Source organism: Rhinopithecus bieti, unplaced genomic scaffold (assembly GCF_001698545.2).
Source record: "Rhinopithecus bieti isolate Rb0 unplaced genomic scaffold, ASM169854v2 scaffold_5333, whole genome shotgun sequence".
Classification (NCBI taxonomy): Eukaryota; Metazoa; Chordata; class Mammalia; order Primates; family Cercopithecidae; genus Rhinopithecus; species Rhinopithecus bieti.
In genome coordinates, this window is record NW_016804678.1 from 652,001 (window position 1) to 677,330 (window position 25,330).

The 25,330-nt window shown below is 39.1% G+C and overlaps 1 protein-coding gene across 3 annotated transcripts in view; it reads right to left on the reverse strand.

Annotated features, from left to right (window-relative positions):
* The window catches only part of TXNRD3 (thioredoxin reductase 3), a 57,545-nt gene that overhangs the window by 27,277 nt on the left and 4,938 nt on the right, over window positions 1-25,330 (reverse strand). For all 3 annotated transcript variants that reach the window (XM_017869904.1, XM_017869906.1, XM_017869903.1), the window contains 8 exons: window positions 17,438-17,498; window positions 16,285-16,394; window positions 14,465-14,569; window positions 14,151-14,223; window positions 12,222-12,341; window positions 4,124-4,266; window positions 1,414-1,529; window positions 339-564 (listed from right to left, as the gene is read on the reverse strand). In XM_017869904.1, the coding sequence (XP_017725393.1) occupies window positions 339-564; window positions 1,414-1,529; window positions 4,124-4,266; window positions 12,222-12,341; window positions 14,151-14,196 (651 nt within the window). In that variant the 5' untranslated portion in view covers window positions 14,197-14,223; window positions 14,465-14,569; window positions 16,285-16,394; window positions 17,438-17,498. The remainder of the gene's footprint in view (window positions 1-338; window positions 565-1,413; window positions 1,530-4,123; window positions 4,267-12,221; window positions 12,342-14,150; window positions 14,224-14,464; window positions 14,570-16,284; window positions 16,395-17,437; window positions 17,499-25,330) is intronic.

A 25,330-nucleotide genomic window follows, 5' to 3' on the forward strand; every position in this document is an offset into this window, starting at 1 on the left:
TAATAATAATAATAATAATAAATAAAATAAAATAAAGAGAAAAAAATGTTAAAAAAAAAAAAAAGAATAAGGAAAAAGAAAACTACTAACTGAAGATGGAACATCCTTGAACAGTTGAAACAAAGTGGGAGATGAGGGAACTCAGCCTGAGAAGAGCAAGGACACCTCCTATATCAGAAGAGGATACGAGGGGGCAAATGAGGTTGGCTCTGTAGACTAGGGAGTGGAAACACTGTTTTAACATTATTTGAATAGACTAATTTATGTAATGAAATGAAATAAGGTGGGATAAAGTGAAAAGTTAGAGAAAAGAAATTGCAAATGCCATGCTGCCTTACCATCACAGGTATGAATTTCCGTAAGAACTTCACACCATGCTGCTCCATGTAGGAACCCACTTTTTCTGCCATTTCTTGGTCGAAGCCACGGAGAAGGATTGAGCGTACCATAACTGTGACATCTAGGCCAAAGCCAGCCAGAAATCCTGCACACTCCAGGGCGACATAAGAGGCACCCACCACTAATGTTTTGCCAGGGCAGTAAGGCAGAGAAAAAAGGTCATCACTGAAAAATAAAAATGAAAAAAAGAATATCTAGGCAGTAAGAATGAAATGAGTTATTCATGTTTCAATGTATAATGGTCTTGTGATGACTAAATTATAATTTAGTGCTTGAATGAAGCAACAGCCTTTTGAAATTTGTAACTGAGTCTGCTGTGGAGAGAATGTGGAACAAGAAGTATACTTCAGTTTTTTCAAAATCAGACCACAAGCAAGATTTTAAAAAATAAAATAAAATAGTATAGAAAATATCAGACTATAGAAAATATCAGACTATATTATATGTAATAAAAAAAAAAAAACCTGTTTGTTTCAGAGGTGTATGTATGTGCTATGTGAAGGGGTGTGTGTTTGTTTACCTGAACAAAAAAATGCAACAAAAAAATGTATTTTTTAGTGTGAGTCAGCTCAAAAAAGTTTGCAAGTCATTGCATACAGGTCCTGTTCGACCACTAAGGAAAATTCCCATGAAATCTAAGTGTTAAGAAGAGTGGTACTGCTCCTCTCCAGCTGGTTCATTTTTATCATAAGGACACTAAACCCTAGAGCTAACTGTATTTACTTCTTTGTTTTGGCCTGTAAGAAGTTTAGAACGAAATGCCCAGGCTACTTGTAGCAATCACCAAGACACATATGGCATATTTTTGTACATAAATTTTGCCACTGGCCTTATTTACCTGACCTTATATTCTCTGTTTCATTACTTTTGGCTATTTAGCTTCTTGCACTGTATATATTTTCATTTGCTAATTGAAGTCTTTTGTGGAATAAGACAGGAAGTAAATAAACTGGAAACATGTCAACATAATTCAATTTATTAACAGTAAAGTTAAAATGGTCTATTTAACCTTACCTAGTAATACAGTATTCTTTATCTCCTTGGATTCCTAAATATCGTGGCCTTTCACCCGTTGCTATGACAAACTGTGCAGCAGTATAATAAGTCTCCTGTCCTTTTTTATTGGTCGCCTTGAAAAAAAAGAAGTAAACTTCACTTACTCAGCAAACACTACAGAGTACCAGACACCCTGGACAAAATAGTTACTACCTTCATGGAGCTTCTCATTCAACAGGAACAGCAGACATGTGAAAAAGTAATAATGTAATGTGATAAGCACAAGCACAGAAAACGGAAGTCTTTATGAAATATTAACCAAAGCCCCATGGTGAGGGTAGGGTAGTGGACTAGAAAGCCAATCAAGGATGTATTAAAGAAGGAGTAGAGATTTTCAAGCGGAGATAAGAAAAGTGAAATGATAGGAGAGGAACGGAGACCTGGAAGACAGAATAATGCACACAAAAGCACATGGGCCCAAAAGGAATTGGTGTTTGAAGACTGGAGAGCAGATTCATGTCAGAAGTGACATGAAACAGACTAGAGCCAAGTGCGAGGGCCCTTATGTCATCCTAACAGCTTAGGCTATGGGGAACCAACAAAGGTTGCTCACAATTTTTAAGTATACAAATAATTCATAAAAATATTTTCATTTAAAAAAATTCAAATACTTTCGGAGGCCGAGGCGGGCAGATCACAAGGTCAAGAGTTCGAGAGCAGCCTGGCCAACATGGTGAAACCCCATCTTTACTTAAAAAATACAAAAATTAGCTGGGCATGGTGGTATGCGCCTGCAATCCCAAATACTCAGGAGGCTGAGGTGGGAGAATTACTTGAACCTGGGAGCCGGAGGTTGCAGTGAACCAAGATCATGCCACTGCACTTCATCCTGGGTAACAGAGCAAGACTGTCTCAAAAAAACAAACAAACAAAAAAAAAAAAACCAAAAAACACAAAAACATTCAAATACTAATGAAGGTATTTAAAGAAGTGTGTTGGCACCTTGAGTGGGATGGAGAACAGAGCCTGGAAAAAGAGCCTTGCTTAGAAGGGCTCTGAAACAGACAAGGAAGTACAGGCTCTGGGGTGAAAGGGAGACTCTGGAGTTTCTCATCTGCAGACTGGGGATGTGTTAGCATCACTAAACAAGGAGCCACACAATAGGCTGGCTTGGTTGGGGCTTATTCAACCATCTGTGCCAGGCAATTTGAGAAATAAAACATGCATTTCTGCGGTGTTTCATGTAAATAACATAATTCAAATTGGCCCATATAAGGTTTTAAAGGGCTGGCTTTATCTTATTTTTTTTTTTAGGGGTGAAATATATCTTTAACTGACTAAAACACATCATCCAAAATATAGATTATATGGCAAATGATAACAATCGTTAAACCTAGGAATTGAATATTTTGATATTTACTATGTTATGCTCCCAATTTCCTGTTAAATTTAAAAAATTTAAATAAAATGCTGCATATAAGCACTGAAGGGTAGCTTTAAATGGACCATACCTCACATTTTTTTGAGATAACAACTGAATACAAAATAATCTAAAATCTTGTGAAGATTATCTCACACTGTGCTAACAAAGTACAAAAATAAACTAGATGATGACAATATCTGATTGTCTGTCATAATTCCAATGTAAACTGTGTTCCTCAAAATGATCTCATTTTCCATATGTATTAATCTAATAATATATACATATTACAAAGATAAAAGTATAAAATACACTAATTCTAATGCTACTTCTATCAATGCTTTTATGAATAATATAATATTGGAGTTCTAGTTAAGGTTTCATTTTAGGAAGGATTCCACTAATAAAATTTTGATCTTTTTAGTCTTTTAAACTTTGAACTGCTTAGTTTAAACATGTTCTCTTTTAAGACGGTAATAAAATCAAAGGCAAATAATTTTAAATTAAGAGTTCTTTAAAACACAATTTCTGCAAGTTAACCAAACATGTAGAATCAACAAACAATGGGGGAGAAACACACATACACATGCATGGCCGTGTATGTGTGTGTGCATGCCTGTTACACTCCTTAACATGCAACATGAAATTTTAGTTCAAGGCAACTACAAACAATTGTAAAGAAAGGAGATGAACAAGACAAGAAACTCAAGCAGTACCTTTATTTGATCTAGAACTAGAAATACCATTTGACCCAGCGATCCCATTACTGGGTATATACCCAAAGGATTATAAATCATGTGCTATAAAGACACATGCACATGTATGTTTATTGTGGCACTATTCACAACAGCAAAGACTTACAGCAAAGGACTGGACAACCCAAATGTCATCAATGATAGACTGGATTAAGAAAATGTGCACATATACACTATGGAATACTAGGCAGCCATAAAAAACGATGAGTGTCATCGTCCTTTGCAGGGCATGGATGAAGCTGGGAAACCAAATCATTTCTCAGCAAACATTGCAAGACAAAAAAACCAAACCACTGCATATTCCACTCATAGGTGAAACTGAACCATGAGAACACTTGAAACAGCGGTGGGGACATCACACAACTGGGCCTGCATGGATTTGGGGGAAGGAGGGATAGCATTAGGAGATATACCTAGTATAAATGACAAGTTAATGGGTGCAGCACACCAACATGGCACATGTATACATATGTAACAAATCTGCATGTTGTGCACATGTACCCTAGAACTTAAAGCATAATAAAAAAAAAATTAAAAAAAAAATAAACAGTACCTTTATTTTATGATGTTCAACAAATTCTCCATAGGAATTGACATAGGCCACAGCCTTTTCCCTCAGAGACAACCTGTAGCCCCAGTTTAGAGAGCTGATGTGGTTCTGAATCGCTTTTGTCATCGTCTCCCACTTGTGCTTCACTAAGAAGAAATAATCAGGGTGAAGATGTTAGGTGAATTTTACCTTTAATGGTAAATTATATATAACTACACGTCAGCCATACTAACAGTGCTTTAAAAATCAAGAAGTAGAAAAGATAAATTAGTAACTTAAATATTTTGTATGCCAGTCATAGTTTATACTCTTCCTATTTTATATTACAAAGAATGTGCAAAAAGCAGAGTTCTGAAAAGAAGAAAACTGGGGAAAAGTCCACGAAGGAGAGAATGGGGAAACTGGCCCTCATGTGGTAATGCCTGCCACGATGTAAGGCAGGAGGCTCACCTGTCCTCAGTGGCACCTCCTAGAACCCTTTCCCATTCCATGGGACTTACTTTACTTGGCCCTTGGATGGGAAGAAGGCCTCAAGTCAGTGAGCTTGGTACACTCACCTCAACAGACTGGCATGGTTCCACTCTCATTTGGTTCACAGGGCAGTGGCTTCACGACAGTGAATATCTTACATGTCTTTACAACAAATGTGGTTCACGCTCACCACTGTCAACTGTCTATATTACAGTGTTTACCCATTCCTTTGGAAGGTGAGGCAGGATTTGGGTGTTGTAATTCCACGTCATCCCTGTATCTTCTAGGTGGGATTTACTGCATAGTGTTGACCTTGCCTAAAGATGCCAGATCCTGAAGGTCACCCTGTGCAGCTATGTTTATAAGATGCAGGGGTCAGCCCAGCCAGGGCTTTCATCATAACTGGATGTGATCCCCGAAGACAAACCAACAACCTGAGGTCAAGGGTCACATCTGGAAACTTACCCCATCTACCACTGTCAAGAAACGTCCCCCTACTGATCCAGGGACATGGGATGTTACCACACAGGAAAGGGAGATGACTGGAGGAGACAGTCAGTGCACAGAGAGGCTTAGCCAATGTCAACACACACAGCCCTTTCTATGATGCCAGTGTACCACAGTCTCCTAAAATTCTGTAACCTAGAATAGTCGTTTTTGTTACTACATTACCTCATCCTCCCACACCCTGTGATGTTGGTTACAATTCCCGAACCTGTCCCAGCGGTGACCATGTCGCCACAATGGCACATATCCTCACATCCTAAAGATACTTCCTCCCCATCCCCCAGAAAAGCTTTTCTTCCAACCCTTAAACTATTTATCCTAAGAATCCTGTCAGCTCAACTAACAGTTCATGTGTCCTTTTGTTTCTTGTTCTTGTTGCAAAAGGCATCTTAAATTAGAGGCTCTCAAATACAGCTCACATCATAATGGGAATCGTGTTCACCTATACAAATCCTAGGACCTGCCAGAAACTATGGAATCAGGAGTGGGACCCCAGAACCTGTACAGCTAAAAAGCTCCTCCTGGAGTTTTTGATATGCCAAATCAATGAACTGGCACTTTGAAACCACCTGTTCTACTGTTTTATTGATGTGTTTAGTCCTGCAACAGTATAACATTTTTAAATACTGAGAAAGGTCACCCTCTATACTTTCTCAAAGGTTGCTTAGCTATTTTCATATATGTATTTTTCAATACAAATTTTAAAATAATCAGCCAATCTCCAAAAAGAAAAAAAAATGTCTCATGGAGATCTTACTGGACTTATATAAAATTTACAAATAATTTTTAAGATACTGTCTTAACAATATTGAGACATCCTCTCTAAAATCATAGTAAATTTGTTATTATGCCTTTATATTCTTTCCTTATATATCCTGTACATTCCTGGTTGAATTTATTTCAAGTTATTTTCATTTTTTCTTACAATTTTCCATTATACATGTGAGTATGTGTATATATGTATATTACACACATCACACATATATATGCACATACACATGTATATATACCTATATACACATAAGCATACACACACACACACACACACACACACACACATATACATATTTTAAGAGACAGGGTCTCACTCTGTTGACCAAGCTGGAGTGCCATGGCATGCATGGTCTTGGCTCACTACAGCCTTGACCTCCCAGGTCTAAGCAATCCTTCTGCCTCAGCCTCTCAAGTAGCTGAGACTACAGGCATGAGCCACCATGCCCAGCTAATTTTTCTGTTTTTTATTTTTTTAAAGAAGGAGTCCCACTATGTTGCCCAGGCTAGTCTCAAACTCCTCATCTCAAGCAATCTTCCTGCCAGTCTCGCAAAAGCAATCAACTTAACTCATTAGTTCTAATATTTCTTGTTTCATCTCTTATATATTCTACATACGTTGTATATAATCATGTACAACATAACTCATATTATATATTTAAAATATCTTGTTATTACTCCTTTTCCACACTAATCCAAAGCTCTCAACAGTGCAGATATCAGTAGTGAATGTCGATTCTTGACTTAATTCAAATACCCCAAGTTCTTCTCCCTTAAGTATTTGCTTCTGACTCTTCACCATGTGAAGAGGTATCTCTTTGTTTTCTAAAGCAGAAATGGGTATGAGATTTGTTTGAAATGCCCTCAGAGCTGAAATCCTGGCCTTCATGCTGATTCTGTGCACTCCTGCTGTGCTATCCTAGGCTGATCCCCCTCCTGCACCCCATGGCGAGCCCTACCCAGTCATGTTTGTTCCTTCAAGACACTACTAGAGAGGATTTGCCAATGCTTGTCCTAGAGTTTTGGCACCTCTACGGGGTACAGTTTTCTATTTTTAGACTATCTTTCTGTATTATAGTTATCTCAGCATCCAAAAAAAGGTGGCTTTTCTAAGTCTAGCTTTCCTAGAACAGTGTGAATCAAACTTGTCCAACCTGTGGCCCACGGGCTGCAGGAGGCCCAGGATGGCTTCGAATGTGGACCAACACAAATTTGTAAATTTTCTTAAAACATGAGGTTTCTTTTGCCTTTTTTTTTTAGTTCATCAGCTATTGTTAGTGTATTTTATGTGTGGCCCAAGACAATTCTTCTTCCAATGTGGTCCAGGGAAGTCAAAAGATTGGACACCTCTGGTTTAAATTATAGAGGAAGTGCCTGTTACTTGCAGATTCGGAAAAATTTACCTGTAATGCTAATGGTACCTTTTGGGGACTGGGTTATTCTTACACAATGTTTTTTCTTTGATCATTCAAGTCAATTCTGGTCATTTATATTTTCATAGAAGATATTCCTTTTCATTAAGATATTTAACATTATGACCACTAATTTTTATGCTCAATTTGTGGCATCTCTCCCCACCTGTAGTTATACTTCTTTTCTCGTGTCTGATGCTGCGTATCTGTATGAGCTTCTCCCCTTATTTCCTTAATTGGATTTGCCAAACATTTGCCTATTTTATTTGTATTTTCAAATATACTCTTGGTTTTGTTTATCAGTTCTATTTGGGAAGGGAGCTAATATTAATTTCTGAGTTTTCTGTTTGCTTACTTTTGTTTATATTCTACCTATCTGATATTAGCTACCACTGATATTATTTACATTTTCCTGCTATATTGTTTCCTATCTGTTTAAAAATTTCTCATCTAAAATTTTAAATAGGAAATTTTTTTCTACTTAAAATGTAAAATTTCCATATTTTCAACAATTATTTCTTTTGGTTTTAGGTATTTGTCTTAAACATAGCATATGGAAGAATTTTGCCATCTACTAACCCAAAAATCTGACTCATTCGGCTTTATCCTAATAAGTAGTATGACTACTCTTATGTAAGGTATCTTATTTTCTGTTGCTATTTTTGTATGTTTGTTTTAACTTGTAGTTTCATGTTGCTTTGCTTTCTATTTTCTCTTTACTACCTTCTCTTTGTATACTTTCCCTTCTTTTTAAACTTTTACTTGAAAGTTCATTCAGTTTCTAATCTGGAAATTATCTATACATTTTAAACTTATTTTAACCTATATTTCTCTCTCTCTTTTTTTTTTTTTTTTTTTTTTTTTTTTTTTTAGAGGGAGTCTCGCTCTGTCACCCAGCCTGGAGAGCAGTGGCATGATCTTGACTCACTGCAACCTCCACCTCCCGAGTTGAAGTGATTCTCTTGCCTCAGCCTCCCAAGTAGCTGGGACGACAGGCGCATGCCACCATGCCTGGCTAATATTTTGTATTTTTAGTAGAGACAGGGTTTCATCGTGTTAGCCAGGATGGTCTCAATCTCCTGACCTCGTGATCCACCCACCTCGGTCTCTCTCCCAAAGTGCTTGGATTACAGGCATAAGCCACCGCGCCCAGTCCCTCGCCTCTTTGTTTTTTGTTTTTGAGGCAAGGTCTCCCTCTGTCACTCAGGTCGCAGTGCAGTGGTGCAATCTCGGCTCACTGTAACCTCTGCCTCTCTGGTTCAAGTGATTCTTCTGCCTCAGCCTCCTGAGCAGCTGGGATTATGGGCACACATCACCACGACCAGCTAATTTTTGTATTTTTAGTAGAGACGGGTTTTACCATGTTGGCTAGGCTGGTCTCACACTCCTGACCTCAGGTGATCTGCCCACCTCAGTCTCCCAAAGTGCTGGGATTACAGGCGTGAGCCACTGTGTCCAGCCTAGCCTCTATTTCTTTATCAATATCAAGAATGTAAGTATCTAGAACATTCTCCCAGAACACAATTTTGGCATCCTTTGACTTCCTCTCTTTTGTTGCTCAGATTCTGTTGACTTCCCTTGGCCCTTTATTGAGTCTATACCTAAATACACCATGTGTTGGCTAGCTAAATACTTCTTAGTCAACCCCCCAAAGCTGACTTAGAAAGCATTTTGGCCAGGCACGGTGGCTCATGTCTGCAATCCCAGCACTTTGGGAGGCCGAGGCGGGCAGATCACCTGAGGTCAGAAGTTCAAGACCAGCCTGGCCAATATGGTGAAACCCCCATCTCCACTAAAAATATAAAAATCAGTCGGGCGTAGTGGTGTGCACCTGTAATCACAGCTACTCGAGAGGCTGAGGCAGGAGAATCGCTTGAATGCGGGAGGTAGAGGAACGCAGTGAGCTGAGATCACACCCCTGTACTCCAGCTTGGACAACATAGTAAAACTCCTCTATCTCAAAAAAAAAAAAAAAAAAAAGAAAGAAAAAAGAAAGCATTTTGTATAGGGGGAACTTTGAGACTTTGAGGAAGCTATTTATAAGATTTTACCCATTCAAGAAAATTAGAAAGTATTCAGCACTTAGAACAGAATTAACGTCAATTGACCCCACAGGGGCAGGGAGTGCAGCAAAGCAATATGTGCAGACATCTTGCTATCTCTTCTCTGAGACTGTAAGACAATGAAGAATAGACAGAAGTAACACACAGAAAGGTCCCCAGCTGGCACAGACCACACAGGTCTGATATCACCCACACAAGCCACCTCTGCCTGCTGTGTCTCCAACACAGAGTGAGTGCTATGGTTCACCCTTTACAGCCTCTTCCCTACCAGTGAAGTTTTAGGGGCTTCTCCCCTCTTGGACTCAATTATTTTTAAAACACTGTACTTATTTTTAAAAGATTCCATAAGTACCTGCCAAGTCAAAATGTGCATAATTCAAATCCCATTCCATTTAGCCTCTCTGCAGCAATTGATTCAGTTAGCGCTCTTTTTAGATTACCTAAGGCCCCAGTCATGACCTTAAAAAAGCCAAACCCCTCTTGGCTTCTGTGATTCAACTCTCTTGGTTTTCCTCCTCTTCCTCACCCAGTTACTATAGGTATTAAGATATCTCAGCGTTCTGTCTCTGTTTTCCATGATTTTCATTCTCCCCAATCCCCCATGTGTTGTACCTCTCACAACTCAGCTCTTGCCTAGCTCTCTTTTGGGAACAAATCCTCCCCATATAGCAAACTCTACCAGGATGTTCCCAAGGCACCTGAAGTACAGTGTCCAAGTAAGATGAAGGATTTAGGGAAAAGAAATATTTTTTCTTTTTCGAGACAAGGTCTCATTCTGTTGCCCAGGCTGGAGTGCAGTGGTGCAATCAGAGCTCACTGTAGCCTTGACCTCCTTGGACTCAAGCTATCCTCTTACCTCAGCCTCCCAAGTAGCTGGGACTACAGGTGCATGCCACCATGCCTGGCGAACTTTTCTATTTTTTGTAGAGACAGAGTCTCACTATGTTGCCCAGGCTGGTCTCAATCTCCTGGGCTTGAATAATCCTCCTATCTCAGTCTCCCAAAGTGCTGGGATTATAGGTGTGAGTCACTATGCCTAACCAGAAGAAGGATTCTTGAAAGTGAATAAAACTACCCCAAAATTACACTGCCAAGTAGGGAGGCCTCACTTTATCTACAACCAGCTGATCCTAGCTTGACCTAAAGCTCTCCATTGAGTTGACTGGAAAAATGTGTCCAGCATCAACCCATTATCCTGAACTCAACCCCACCCTGCAATAAACAAAAGCTGCCTGTGTTTCCTATCTCAGTGAATGGTATTCCATTTCCCCCTAGTCTCTCTTCCTGCATTCTTTCCTCTCCCTCACTCCATATCCTACCATGACCTGGATGCCCTGTCATAATCACCTGGCTATGGTCAGAACCAGGATCATCTATGATGCTTTAAATGTGCACATTCACTGCCCACATCTACCAGATCAAAATCTCTACAGAAAGAGACAAGTGGTTTGTAATTTTTCTGAAAGTCCACAAGACATTCTGATACACAGCCAAGTCTACATCCAACTGGTCACCACATCTGGTCAATTTTATGCCTTCAACTACCCTCCAACCTGACTTCAGTCTTTGCTCAACCCTCTGTCATTTCTTGTCCCCACTTTCCTATCCTTTCCTCTCTTTTCTAAGTTCCTCAGTGCCATCAAAGGTGTGAAAGTTGTCAGAATCAAAACGGAGTAACTTGTGTAAAAAAAAAAACAACTCTCCGACAAACAGAGCTGGGGAAGGCCATGAAGAAAGGGTTTTCTGGTTTCTATGCCTGATAACAAAATCATCACAAAGATTACAAAAACCACAAACTTGACCAAAGGCCATCATAAAACCTTACATAAAAATACATCTTCCAGGACATCTGCCTAGCAACTGCCTGTCCAACCTCGGACTTGAGTCACCCTAGTTATTGATCCTTGTAGCCAATGATAATCATTTCAAAACAATCATATCCTCCTCCTCATTTTTGCGTAGGAAACCCTTGTCTTCGTTTATGTCCCTGAATATGCACATAGTTTACTATGGCACACATATTCCAGCTGCAGTGCCCAATTCCCAAATAAGCATCATTTTCTTTAGGGGGCTTTTTTCTGCTTGCTACTTAGCTTGACAGCGGGACCTGGAATCACAGCCGTGGCTTATGCTCCTCTCCTGCTTCAACTCCCTTCACCTACTCTTCACTCCAGCTGCTACTAACCCCCCAAAACACCATGCTTCCTCACATCTCCATAGCGTTCATCAAACTGCTTCCGGTGTTAAAGGTCCCACTCCTCTGTGACCTTGCCGACACAGCTCAAGGGTCACATTGTCTGAAGAGCTTTCCCTGACACTCCCCCACCACCCTCAAGGCTACATGGAGCCAATACTCAAAACAGCATGGCTAATTTGAGTGCACTGAATGGATCTCCTTGTCTCTCTCCCATGGACTACGTGCTGCTTACAGGCAGCTCTGTCTTCCTCACATCTGTATCCTCAGAGCTTGGCCAATACATGTTTACTGGATGAATTTCTTTTCCACTTTTCATTAACCAAAGATATATATAACCATTGAGAAAAAATGTTATAATAACAGATATAATTCAAACAATAACCTTTGCTATTCTATTTTTCTTATACTTGAAAGAAATCTGAAAATAGTGATTATTTAATCTTTTACATTCTGCTAAGGGGGTGGGATTGCTGCAGCTGAGACAATTCCCTCTCTAGGTGGTGAGGTTCACAAGAGCAGGCCCTTTTGCATCCTCTATGCCTGGCTGACACAGTGGCTTCCTAATGAATGTTCATTAAATGAATTATGAACTCAACTATAAAAATATGAATACCAAGTCTTTATCTAAAAAACTCACTTTTTCTTTTCTCTCAATCTATATTTTATATACCATTACTCACCTTGTTGATCATACTCCCAGCCAAATTTCCTTGAGTCACATAATGCCTGCCCCAAAAGGGCAGCCTGATGCATCAATTTCTTAGGAATACAACCTACATTTACACAAGTGCCACCAAGACCTGAGAAAGAAAATAAGTATTAATGCCTCTTTGTGTGTCTAGTTTCACACATCTGCAGTCATATTATATTAAAACATGTGGAAATGACAAGCTCAATGGTAGGGTGGATGATACCCTACCCCAAAACAAGACACAAGGGATTAACCCAAATTTTCCGACCACAGGTCCACAGAAGAGACCCAAGGATGAGTAAAAATACAGATGTGCACGTGAGAAGTTTTCTGGGCACAGAGTCTAAAACTTTCACTTCAGTCTGATCCACAGAGATCAGAATGATCTAAGATTAATTAGATTTGTACTACACCAGCCCTGTACTCTCCATAACTCTGACTCCTCGGAGCCACGTCTTCAACTGCAAGCTTCCTGGTCACATTTACTCTGAGTCCTTAACGACAAAAAATGGATTATGCAAAACGGAGTTCCCCTTTGCAGGGCAGGTCTCAGATTCTCTCTGACTGCAGTGTCTTCTGGTATGCCAGATAAGTAGGATTATTTCTGGACAAGAAAGGGAGAAGGGGAGGAGAAAAAAAGGAAAGAGGCCAGGGTGAGGGACAAAAAACAAGTGTACACACACCACAAGAACATTATGAGAAAAATCAAGGTAGATTAGCTTTTGTATATAAAATTCTAGGCTATAACCTTCTGAGTAAGTTTGAATTTTAAAAATTGATTTTCACACTTTATGTGAAAAAATCTGCCAGAAAATTTTTTCTAGCAGAAAAGAGAAGACACACTCGAGTTGGGTAACTGAAGGATTAACAGAGAAATTATCACAAAGGTGTAAGCAGGAGGAGCAAAAAGGGATAGAATAGTTCCCTAAACTAGTGACAGCAGGGTACCACTGGCAGCCCCATGTGAAAGGGCAAGGAGACTGACTGCCACCACCCAGAGGGAGCCAGCCATCCAATGGAGGGGGTGGCCTTCCACAGGAAGATGCAGGGACCCAGCAGGGAAGAAGCCAGGGGAATAAAATCCCAACTCCACTCTCCCTCTGCCCTCTTCCCATTACCCCAAAGTGGCCAAGCTGCCCCAGAAGCCAGGCGGCAAGGCTGCCAACAGATCAGTCTTATGGGGCATAGAGCAGGGCAGAGGCAGAGGGGGAATGCATTTAAAGAATAAATGGAAAACATCCAGCACAAAATCTATGTGCTCTTTTCACTGTGGAAAAACAACATGGAAAGGTGAGTGCTCTAGTCTACAGTAGACAGCAGTCATAGAGCTGGTCATTGGTCTCGTTAAGCTAAACTGTAATTATTATATACACTCACTCCATCAGCTATTGTGCAGCTAATATAGTCAATTATGAAACCGACACAGAAACAAAGAAAAATGTTTCTGGCAAACTTATGTGATCACGACACAGTATATACACTGCGACCTCAACTATGTGACATGCACGCAAAAAAATACGATGGCAGAAGTGCTGAAATACTGGGGTCATGGAATCTTTTTTTCTTTATGTAAAATCTTCCTTACTAATGTTTATATTATCTTTCCAACATCACTGCTTGTTAACGATATCCTCACTAAGACTCAGTTTCTTTTTTTAAATTTTTTTTAAAATTTTTTATTTTTTTGAATAGAGACAAGGTCTCACTATATTTCCAGGCTAGTCTGGAACTCCTGGGCCTCTCAAAGTGCTGGGATTATAGGCATGAGACTCTGGGCCAGGCCTAGACTTGCCTGTTTTCTTATCCAAGAAACAGGCGAGTTATACCTCTTGAGATTGTTGTGAGGATTAAATGAGATTACACAAAGCAAGCAACATACGTAAAGAGCAGAGAGGAACAACAGAGAAAAACAGCTTACCCCAGGATGTGCCCTGAGGTGACGGGACAACAAAGTCTAGCACCATAACTTTCTTTCCCAAAATGGCAGCTTCCTACGAACAAACAACAACAACAAAAATTACATATAAAGATCTTGTCACTTTCCTGACACTCCCTCAATTTTTGTCTTCCCTAAAAAACTGTTTTGTGTGACACACAATCTTTTACCTGAATTATACCAGCTATTACAACAAAAGCTTAAACTGTAACGGTAATTTTTTTTTAAGTAGCAGAAGAAATGACTATGGCAATCATCAGGAAGATTATCTATGAGTTTCATTTCTACGTTCATACCTTCGCACATGAAAGGCCGCCAGAACCACCACCAACAATGATGAGATCATAATCATATGCTGAATCTTCCTCAAGGAGCTTCTGTAACAAACCACTCTGATATGCCTATGGTTTAATTACAGGAGAAAGAACACTGCAGAATTTAAAGTTTTACAGCTGTTTATGTATACCCTATGTTTAACTAGTATGGATTTCTTTTATAAAAATCTTAGGAACAATCTATAATTAATCTAAGTTAGAACTGTAAATTTATCTGGATGCTATTTAAAAATAGGGTCCAACTAGTTAAAACTTATACCAAAGTACATATGTTTTTGTCCCTTCTGACACCTGACAGCTAGGCATGTATCAAATAACCTAGAAGGCTGTGGCTCTGTATCGATGTAAAATGAAGTCATTTTCCTTGGTCTAATTATCAAAATGTTATAGTCAAGTGCAGTGGAATAGCCAAGTATCATTTTTCAAGATCCTTGTTCACTTGTGCTAGTTTTCATTTTGAAAACAATTCTTATGCATTATCAGCAAATTTTGTCATAGCTTCTCATAAATCAATCTAACCTTTGTAGTTACACTGGTGAGCTTCCTATACAACACCAACATCTCGCATTTTCTTTCAGCAACAGTCATGAGGCTGGCCCTGGGCCATATCCTCTTGCTCATTTGGCCCTTCTTGTGATCAGAAGTAGCTTAGTTGATGTTAGAGGTTCGATGTGTGATTTAGCAACAGTTTTCTTTATGCCAAGTCAGTTGCTCACTCCCATTACCTTGGCTTTAGACAAATACCATGATCAAACTAGCCCTTCCTGAACAGATGCTTCATAGCTACGTGGATTCACCAGATGCCATGTGTTTCCATGAAGAATGGGTGCCCAAGAAGGTTTTGGGGACATTCTAAAAAGGGCCCCTCTGGCCTCCTTACTTTTAGGTACCCTTAGGGAAATCCACCTCCTCAGGATCTGCCATCCAAAAAATATCTTTCTGTCTTGAAATAATAGAATTGCTCTCTCTGCATCCATAGATTTATTCTTGGACATTATTTTCCAAGTTAGGATTAGCAAGACAAGCACTTCAGAAGGTGTTTAGTGGCTATAATTACAGGACTTAACCACTATGTGCACTAGGTTATAAATTCTAGGACTAATAAAGCAGATTGTTACTGCATAAGGATGCTGATCATAGATTAATACACAACGTAGACAATCTTTTTTCTCCACAAAAATATAATTCTTAATTAAAGCCTCAAATACAACTATTTAATCAATCACTGATTACTCATACTGTATACACATATAAAGGATATCACAGAGTAAAATTTTAATAAAAGTGAATAATTATAAAATAAGGACCTTATTTAATAAACATCAATTTTTATCTATCCCTGCTTACCTAACAATTCCTGTTCATTTGTAGCATTCTAGGAATCAAAATATGAAAAGCCATAGGCCTTTGGAAACCACCACAAAGTTAGAAGTCTTAACAGGAATTCTAATTGCCCTAGACAAGAATGTCAGTGTTGACCTCTTTTTACTGGACAAACAGTAATGCTATCTCTCCCCATCAGGAGGAAAAGACCTGGGATGTCTCCAGGGTGATTTGTCCTGGTGCCCTCACACAAAAATCCTAGCTTCTGAAGTTCAGGCTGGTAGAAAAACTAATTTCCCTTAAAGCAATCAATATTATCTGACTGATAATTATCCTATATGCTTCATTTCATAACTTCCAAAAGATGAGTAGACTCCTAAAAACCATTTTCTCCTCCTTTAAATACTTTTTAAAAATGTGAACATACAGCATTGAATAACATATAATACTATTATTACCTGGAAAGTTTGGTCACATCCACCTACATGCACTTTATTCACAAAAACATTGGGCACAGTTTTCTGATTAGTGATTCCTGACAGCACTTCTTGAATCTTGGCCCCATCATCTAAAGAAGAAAAAAACTATACATAAAAACAATGAAAAGAGCTCCAAATCTTTGTGAGTTAAACTAAAGTGTTACAACACTCAAATGTTCACATGTACATACCCATAACAGGTCAGTGTGTTATATAACTTTATGAAATGATAACTCAAGAGGGGAAAACATCCATGCTTTTAAAGAAAATCTTAAAAAATAAAGATCTACTTATTCCTTTAAAGATAAGGAATAAAGACGAAGATAAACTCTTCAAAATTAGATTTTGATATATTATTCAGTGACTATGCCAAGACAAACAGATAAGAGCCCTCTTTAAAGAGCAAATACCAAGATAAAATCTGCTGTAACAAGAACTCAGAAAATACTTCTTACAATTACATTTGAAAACTGTTTATGATCATAGTCCACTATTTATCTTCCATCCCTAAAAATAAAACTGTTCCATGACTACTTAAGACTACCTTATTGGTATGCCCTTTAGAAAAGTCTCCAAGATTCAAGAGCATTTCACTCAATAAGGCAACTTGGTTAAAATGAGTCAGTGAGGTTCTATGAAGGCAGAAATCAAACTTGTTCAGTTCATCACCATGTCCTCACCCTTGAAAAGCTCCTTATGTGTAAAGTGCTCAACTAATATTAGATGTATGAATGCCAAGAATTCAAAAGTATAAAGCTAAAAACTTAATGCACTCTCCCTGGTGGATGACACAGCCAGGAAATGGGAGCGGATCCTTTTCATTTGTTACAGCTTAATCTATTCTGCTAGAGAGCTGGCAGATACATCTGAAATGCCTCAAGTACTTCAAAGGGAGCAGCTTATATATCTTCCTCCCACTCCCTTCCCTCAAATATGGAAAATGTATAAATAAAAATCCTACACCAACTTATCTGCCACATAAGGGTTCATTTTCTGCATGGCTGAATGTAGACAAAAATGCCTCATTTAACCCGAAGACAAGAGTAATCTGAATTGAACAAAGTAAATGGAAAGAAGTCAATCTTGTTGGCATTTATTATAAACAACACCGTGTAGTAACTGGTCTACTTACCAACTTGATCAAGTTCCAAGACGTTACATTCGACTCCCAAAGAAGAAAAGAGTTCTTTCACCTGTAACAAAAATTTAGCTAAGTTTCACTCTCACAAAAGATTCAACAGCTGTGAAATATGAACATAGTAATGAGAGATGTCAAAAAGAAATGTTCTGGAGGAACAGGAGTTCTAGCTGATGGGTGGTTTTTGTTTTTTATTTTTTTCCTTTCCTCTATACATTTTCCCAAAATAATCTTAGGCCATCCCTTGCCTTCTTTTTACCATCTCTTATGACTTTCAAATCTACAACTTTTGCCCAAATCTCTTTTCTGAACTCAAGATAGGCAGTATCTATTTTCCACCTGCATGTCCCACAGGCATTTCACAGGCAACACACCCACAATACTACTCCTTTCCTTCCACGTACCTTTTCCTCTTCCCGTGTTTCCTTTCAACAGTCATTAAATCATTCAAAAAATTTTTATACATCAAACACTTTGAATGGTTCATCCACATTTCTAAGTACTCAAAAGAAAACAAGGAATAAGATACAATCTCTACCCTTTAGTAGGGGAAACAGACAAGTGACAATTTAATTTATAGCACCGTCTCCAGTTGATTAAATAAGAGCAACTACAGCCTTGCTACTCACGCAAACAGAGGGCAGAGGAACAGAAGGACAGCATCACCCAGGAGCTTACCAGACATGCAAAATCAGGACCTGCAGCAGGATCTGCACCTTAACGACTGCAGAGCTCTAATTGGGAATCATTTTTATGCCTCCGTCTCAGGGAACATCTTCCTATCCCACATGAACTCCTCAGCCATTCACTGTCATTACAAAGTTTTAGCAATTCTCTGTTGAACTGGTTCATCTTTCTAGTTCCCCATAGTTGCTATCTTAATCTGAGCCATCAACATTGACTACTGGAAATTCTCAGTAATATCCTACAAGTTCTTTCTGCACCAGCTTTGTCCTCTCTACTTCTGAAAATTACATCCAAAGTGGTCATTTAAAACCACTTTTCACCACTTTACTTAAAAGCCTTCAGTGTCCTCAGCCCTTAAGGTAAGATCTAGAGGTTCCACTTTCAGAATGGAAGTGTGAACAGGGGAAAACTGGGGAAAATTATTTAAAACAACCACTAGAAACTATCTGGAAAGTTCCTACAGGCATTGAGCAAATGAAAAAACACTTATTCAAGAAAATATACTAAATCTCAATTAAAACATGGAGATGCTATGCCATTTGCACCCAATCCACCCCTTCCCTCCCATGCCCTGGAGCAGTTGATGGGAGCTCCACTTTAAATGAGTGTGGTCCAGAAAAACCAGGCTCCCTAGCCCTAACCAGGAAGAAGACAGTGATGCTTTCACCACTTCTTTTTTTTTTAACTTTTAAGTTCAGGGGTACATGTGCAGGTTTGTGATACAGGTAAACTCATGCCACAGGGGTTTGTTGTACAGATTATTTTGTCACCCAGGTGTTAAGCCTAGTACCTATTAGTTATTTTTCCTGATCCTCTCTTTCCTCCCACTCTGCACCCTCAGGTAGGCCTCAGTGTCTGCTGTTCCTATCTATGCGTCCATGTGTTCTCATCACTTAGCACCCACTTATAAATGAGAACATGCAGTGTTTGGTTTTTTGTTCCAGAATTAGTCTGTTTAGGATAATGGCCTCCAGCCCCATCCATGTTCCTGTAAAGGACATGATCTCATTCTTTTCTGTGGTTGCATAGTATTCCATGGTATATATGTATAACGTTTTCTTTATTCAGTCTATCATTGATGGGCGTTGGGTTGATTCCATCTCTTTGATATTATGAAGAATGCTGCAATGAACATGCACATGCATATGTCTTTATGATAGAATGATTTATATTCCTTTGGGCATATACCCAGTAATGAGATTGTGGGGTTTACCCTTCTATTCAAAACAGTAGTACTGCAGCTGAGCACAGTGGCTCACACCTATAATCCCAGCACTTTGGGAGGCCAAGGCAGGAGGACCGCTTGACCCCAGGAGTGTGAGACCAGCATTAGCAACTGAGTAAGACCCCATCTCTACAAAAAATAAAAAATAAAAATTAGCCAGGCATGATGGCACATGCCTGTAGTCCCAGGTACTCTGGAGGCTGAGGTGGGAGGATTGCTGAAGCCAAGAAGTTTGAAGCTGCAGTGAGCCATGATCACATCACTTCACAACAGCCTGGGTGACACAGCAAGACCCTGTCCCCCTCCAATAAAGTACTATTAGTCCTAGCCAGAGCAATACCACGAGAAAAGGAAATAAAAGGCATCCAAACTGGAAAATAAGTTAAATTATCTCTGTTCACAGACAACATGATCTGATGTGTAGAAAACCTAAAGATTTCACAGATGCACACACACCAAAACCGTTGAAATAAAGAAATTCAGCAAAGTTGCATTGTACAAAATCAACACACAAAAATCAGTTGATTTTCTGTATACCAATAATGAACAATCCAAAATGGAAATTGAGAAAAAATTTTCATTTATAATAGCAAGAAGAACTAAATACTTAGGAAGAAACTTAACCGAGAAAGCAAAAGACTTGGATGTTGAAAACCACAAATGTTGCTGAAAGGAATTAAATAAGATAGCAACAAATAACAACATCCCATGTTCATGGATTGGAAGATTTTATACTGCAAAGATGTCAGTAGTACCCAAAGCAATCTACAGATTTAATGCAATCCTTATCAAAATCCCAATGATTTTTTTTACAGAAATAGAAAAATCCATCCTAAAATTCATATGGAATTTCAAAAGACCCTGAATAACCAGAACAGTCTTGTAAAGAAGAACAAAGTGGAAGAACTCATGCTTCCTGATTTCAAACTTTATTACAAAGATACAGTAATCAAAACAGTGCCATACTGGCATAAAGACAGGCTTACAGACCAAGGAAGAGACCAGGGAGCACAGAAATAAAGCCTCACATATACAGGGAAATGATTTTTAACAAGGGTGCCAAGACCATTCAATGGGGAAAGCATCATTTGTCTTTTCAACAAATGATGCTGAGAAAACTGGCTGTCCACTAACAAAAGAATGAAACTGGACCCTTACCTAACACCGTGTACAGAAACTAACTCAAAATGGATCAAAGACCCAAAAGTCAGAGCTAAAACTATAAAACTCTTAGAATAAAACATAAGGCAAAAGTGTCATGGCACTGGCTTTGTCAATGATTTTATGGATATGATCTCAAAAGCACAAGCAACAAAAGAAACAACAGACAAATAGCACCTCACAAAAATTTGAAATTCTTGGTCATCAAAGGACAGTATCTACTCAGGAGGCTGAGGTAGGAGGATCATCGAGTCCAGGAGTTCGGGGCTGTAGTGCATTTTGATCACACCTGTGAATAACTGCGGCACTCCAGCCTGGGCAACATAGCAAGATGCCATCTCTTAAAAAGAAAAGAGGATATTATCAACTGAGTAAAGAGGCGACCCAAGGAACTGAATAGGATATTTGCAAATCACATATATGATAAGGGATTAATATCTAGATTATATAGAGTACTCCTAAAACTCAAGAACAAAAAGTTAAAACCCCAACTTAAAAATAGGCAAAGTACTTGAATAGATATTTCTTCAAATAAAAGATAGAAATGGCCAATAAGCACATGAAAAGTTGTTCATCATCACTAATCTTTAATGAAACGTGAATCAAAATCACAATGAGATAACACCTCACATGCATTAGGATAAGTATTATTTTTAAAAACACAGAAAATAACAAATGTTGGTGAGGATGCAGAGAAACTGGGACCCTTGTGCACTTTGGTGGGAATGTAAAATAGTGTTGCCACTATGGAAAACAGAATGACAGTTTCTCTAAAAATTACAAAGAGAAATAGCATATAATCAAGCAATTCCATTTCCAGGTATGTATCAAAAGGAATTGAAAGCAGAGACTCAAATAAGTATTTGTACACCCATGTTCATAGAAACAATATTCATAATAGCCAAAAGGTGGAAGCAATGCAAGTGACCATTGACAGATAAATGGATAAACAAAATGTGTTATATACATACCGTGGAATATGATTCAATCTTTAAAAAAAAAGGAAATTCTGACACATGCTACAACATGGTTGAATGTTCAGGACACTACTCTAAGTGAAATAAACCAGACACAAAAAAACAAATACTGTATGACTCAACTCATATGAGGTACCTAGAGCAGTCATATTCATAGAGACAGAAAGTAGGATGGTGGTTGTCAGGGGCTGGGAGAAGGAGGAAAAGGGAGTAAGTGTTTAATGGGTATAGAATTTCAGTTTGGGAAGATGAAAAAGTTCTGTGGATGGATGCTGCTGATGGTTGCACAACAATGTGCATGTACTTAGTGCCACTGAACTCTACACTAAAAAATAGTTAAAATGGTAAGTTTTATGTTATGTGTATTTTATCACAATATTTTTTAAAAAGCGAACCAATGGTAATATAAATTTGTAATTCACAAATGTATTGAATTCATACAGGACTGGGGAAACATGGCTTAAAATTAATGTGGGGAAAGTACTTCTAAAAGTCAGGACATTTTATTCACTGTTCACTTTGCGTTATTATTTTACATTTGCCCTTTAACATGGACTCTCCAACTAGTCTAGCTGCCTCTACACTGAGTCTAGTTTTATATGATGGCTAGATTTCAAATCACAGGTCAAATGCTGCTCACAAGTGTGAGATGACTTTTCTTTGCCATATCATTAAGTTCACACTTATTAGCAAGCATTTTAAGACCTCCTTGGCCAGGCATGATGGCTCACGCCTGTAATCCCAGCTCTTTGGGAGGCCAGGCAGGTGGATCACTTGAGTGCAGGTGCTCGAGACCAGCCTGGGCAACACGGTGAAACACTGTCTCTACAAAAAATACAAAAATTACCCAGGTGTGGTGGCATGCGCCTGCAGTCCCACCTATTTGGAAGGCTTACGTAGGAGGATCCCTTGAGACTGGGAGGCAGGAGTTGCAGTGAGCCAAAATCAAGCCACTGCACTCCAGTCTGGGCAACAGAGCAAGACCCCATCTCAAAAAAACAAAGACCTCCCTAAATCACCTTTGAAACTAAATTTCCAGCCATTTTCCAATGAATCTTCCTGATTCCCTTGCATATACCTTGTGCTCAGCCATACTATTTTCCTTTTATCATTATCTATCTTTGCTGATACTAGTTTCTTAACTAGATGCTCTTTCTTACCTACAGACTAACTTATCCCTCAAGGACCAACTTACGTGGCATTTTCTTAGACTGTTCTGATTCTCAACAGAAGCCACTGTTTTATCTCTTATTCCCACAACTCTCGTTTTTCTTACGCACTTCTTTCTACACATGCAAGCTGGCTGATTACAGCTCAATTAGACTATGAGTTTACAGGAGGCAAGACCAAGGTTTGTTCATTTCTGTGTCTCTGCGACACTAAGCACCCAATGACGCTTACTGAATGCCATTAGCAGCCCAATCAAGAAACAATCTCTCTCCTTGACTCTGCAAGGATAAGGACACATGTGGAATATGGTGTCTAATTTTGGGAGATACATTTAAGAGGTTCATGGTCCAAAAAAAAAAAAAAAAAAACCTGTACAATCAAGTTAGTGAGCGGCCACATGTAAAGACAGACATGTAAGAAAGCAGGCTACTCAGTCAAGCAAGAAAAACACTTGGCAAAAGTACTGGAAGATCTGCCCTCCAAGCAGAAGCAAAGTTCTTAATTCTGCCCCCTGGAGCAATGCTCACCTCCAAGAATGAATAAACATTTCAGAGAGGCAGATTTCGCTTCACTTAAAAAAATTCCGATAATCGGCCGGGCGCAGTGGCTCAAGCCTGTAATCCCAGCACTTTGGGAGGCCGAGACGGGCAGATCACAAGGTCAGGAGATCGAGACCATCCTGGCTAACATGGTGAAACCCCATCTCTACTAAAAAATACAAAAAACTAGCCGGGTGAGGTGGCGGGCGCCTGTAGTCCCAGCTACTCGGGAGGCTGAGGCAGGAGAATGGCGTGAACCTGGGAGGCGGAGCTTGCAGTGAGCTGAGATCCGGCCACTGCACTCCAGCCTGGGTGACAGAGCGAGACTCCGTCTCAAAAAAAAAAAAAAAAATTCCGATAATCAGAGCTGTCCAAATATGTAATGGGACTCAAAATCGTGGCCACATTACTGAAAATGTTAACACATACAGAATAGAGGATCATTTGTCCTAAGATTTTCTGTATCAGCAAAAGTTTGACTAAAATTATTTAGGATAATTCACCCTATATTATGTGCCTGACACTATTGTCTACGCCCCAGTAATACAGCAGTAGACAGACACAGTTCTGATCTCTTGGTATTTATGCAAACTACAAAGGAAAACTCTTAAGAAATATAGACAGAAACAGACCCCAGAAATAGTCCAACACATACATGAGAACCTGACCAATGATGAGTGAGCATACAAACTAGTGTGGAAAGGATGGGGTCTCCGAAAAAGGAAACAGGAACACCTGGTAAGTCACAAAGAAGAAAATAAATTGGATCCCTACTCATATTACCAATATCAATCCCAGGTAGATGTCAAGAAGGTGGGTATGAAAAGCACACTACTCACTACTCAATTTTCAGGAGCTAAAACAGGAGAATATCTTTATGATCTCTGAATAGAAACAGATTTCCTAAATAAGACACCAAAACCAACCCATAAAAGGAAAAGAATGATAGAAGCAAATACATTAAACTTACAAACTTCAGTTAATGAAAAGATCCTTACATTAGTCTGTTCTCCCATTGCTATAAAGAAATATGAGACTGGGTAATATATAAAGAAAAGAGGTTTAATTGGCTCACGCTTCTGTAGACTCCACAGGAAGCATGATGCTGGCATCTCCTTGGCTTCTGGGAAGCCTCAGGAAACTTACAATGATGGCAAAAGGCAAAGCCAGCACTTCACATGGCCAGAGCAGGAGCAAGAGAGTGGGGTGGGGAGATGCTACACTTTTAAATGACCAGATCTCAGGAGAACTCACTATCATGAGGACGGTACCAATGGGATGATAATAAACCATTCATGAGAAATTCACCCCCATGATCCATTCATCTCCCACCAGGCCTTACCTCCAGCATTGGGAATTACATTTCAATATTTGGTTGGGGACACAAATCCAAACCAAACCATATCAATCCCATAAAAAGAGTGAAAAAGGAAGCTAAATCTGACAGATTTTCTACAGCAGCAGGTCCTCAAATAACATTAGTTCATTACAACAGTGATTAATAAAACTATTCCCAGCCAGAGCCACTGTCAAGTGGAGTTTGCACCTTCTCTTCATGTTTTCTCCAGGTACTCCAGCTTCCTCCCACATCCCAAAGATGTGCATGTTAGGCTAATTGGTGTATCTACATTTTCCCAGTCACAGAAAGTGTGGGTGTGTGTGCAAGTGCACCTGCAATGGGATGGTGTCCCAGCCAGGTTTGGATCCCGCCTAGCACCCTGAGTTGTCAAGATAGGCTCTGGCCACTTGCAATCCTGAAATGGAGCAAATGGGTTGGAAAAGGAATGAATAAGCAAATATAAATTATTGCCAAATAAAGCTTCATAAAGTAGACAATAATCATATAGATGCAAACAATAACGAATGCAGTAAGAGAGCACTCAACAGTGTACCCTCCATATTTCTGATTTTGTTTTTGAACTGCCCAGTGGCACAAGGTGCTCCTTAAAATCCTGTTTTGCAAACATTTTTTGATTTCACCCACTACCATTAGAACCCAACCTCTCCTGATTCACCAGAAATTGGGTAAATAATTTTCTTCCTTGTTCTCTTTAATCTCTCTTAAATGTATGTATAGTTCACATTTATTTCAATGTTTAATACTAGACATGTTTTGGGTCTCTATTTA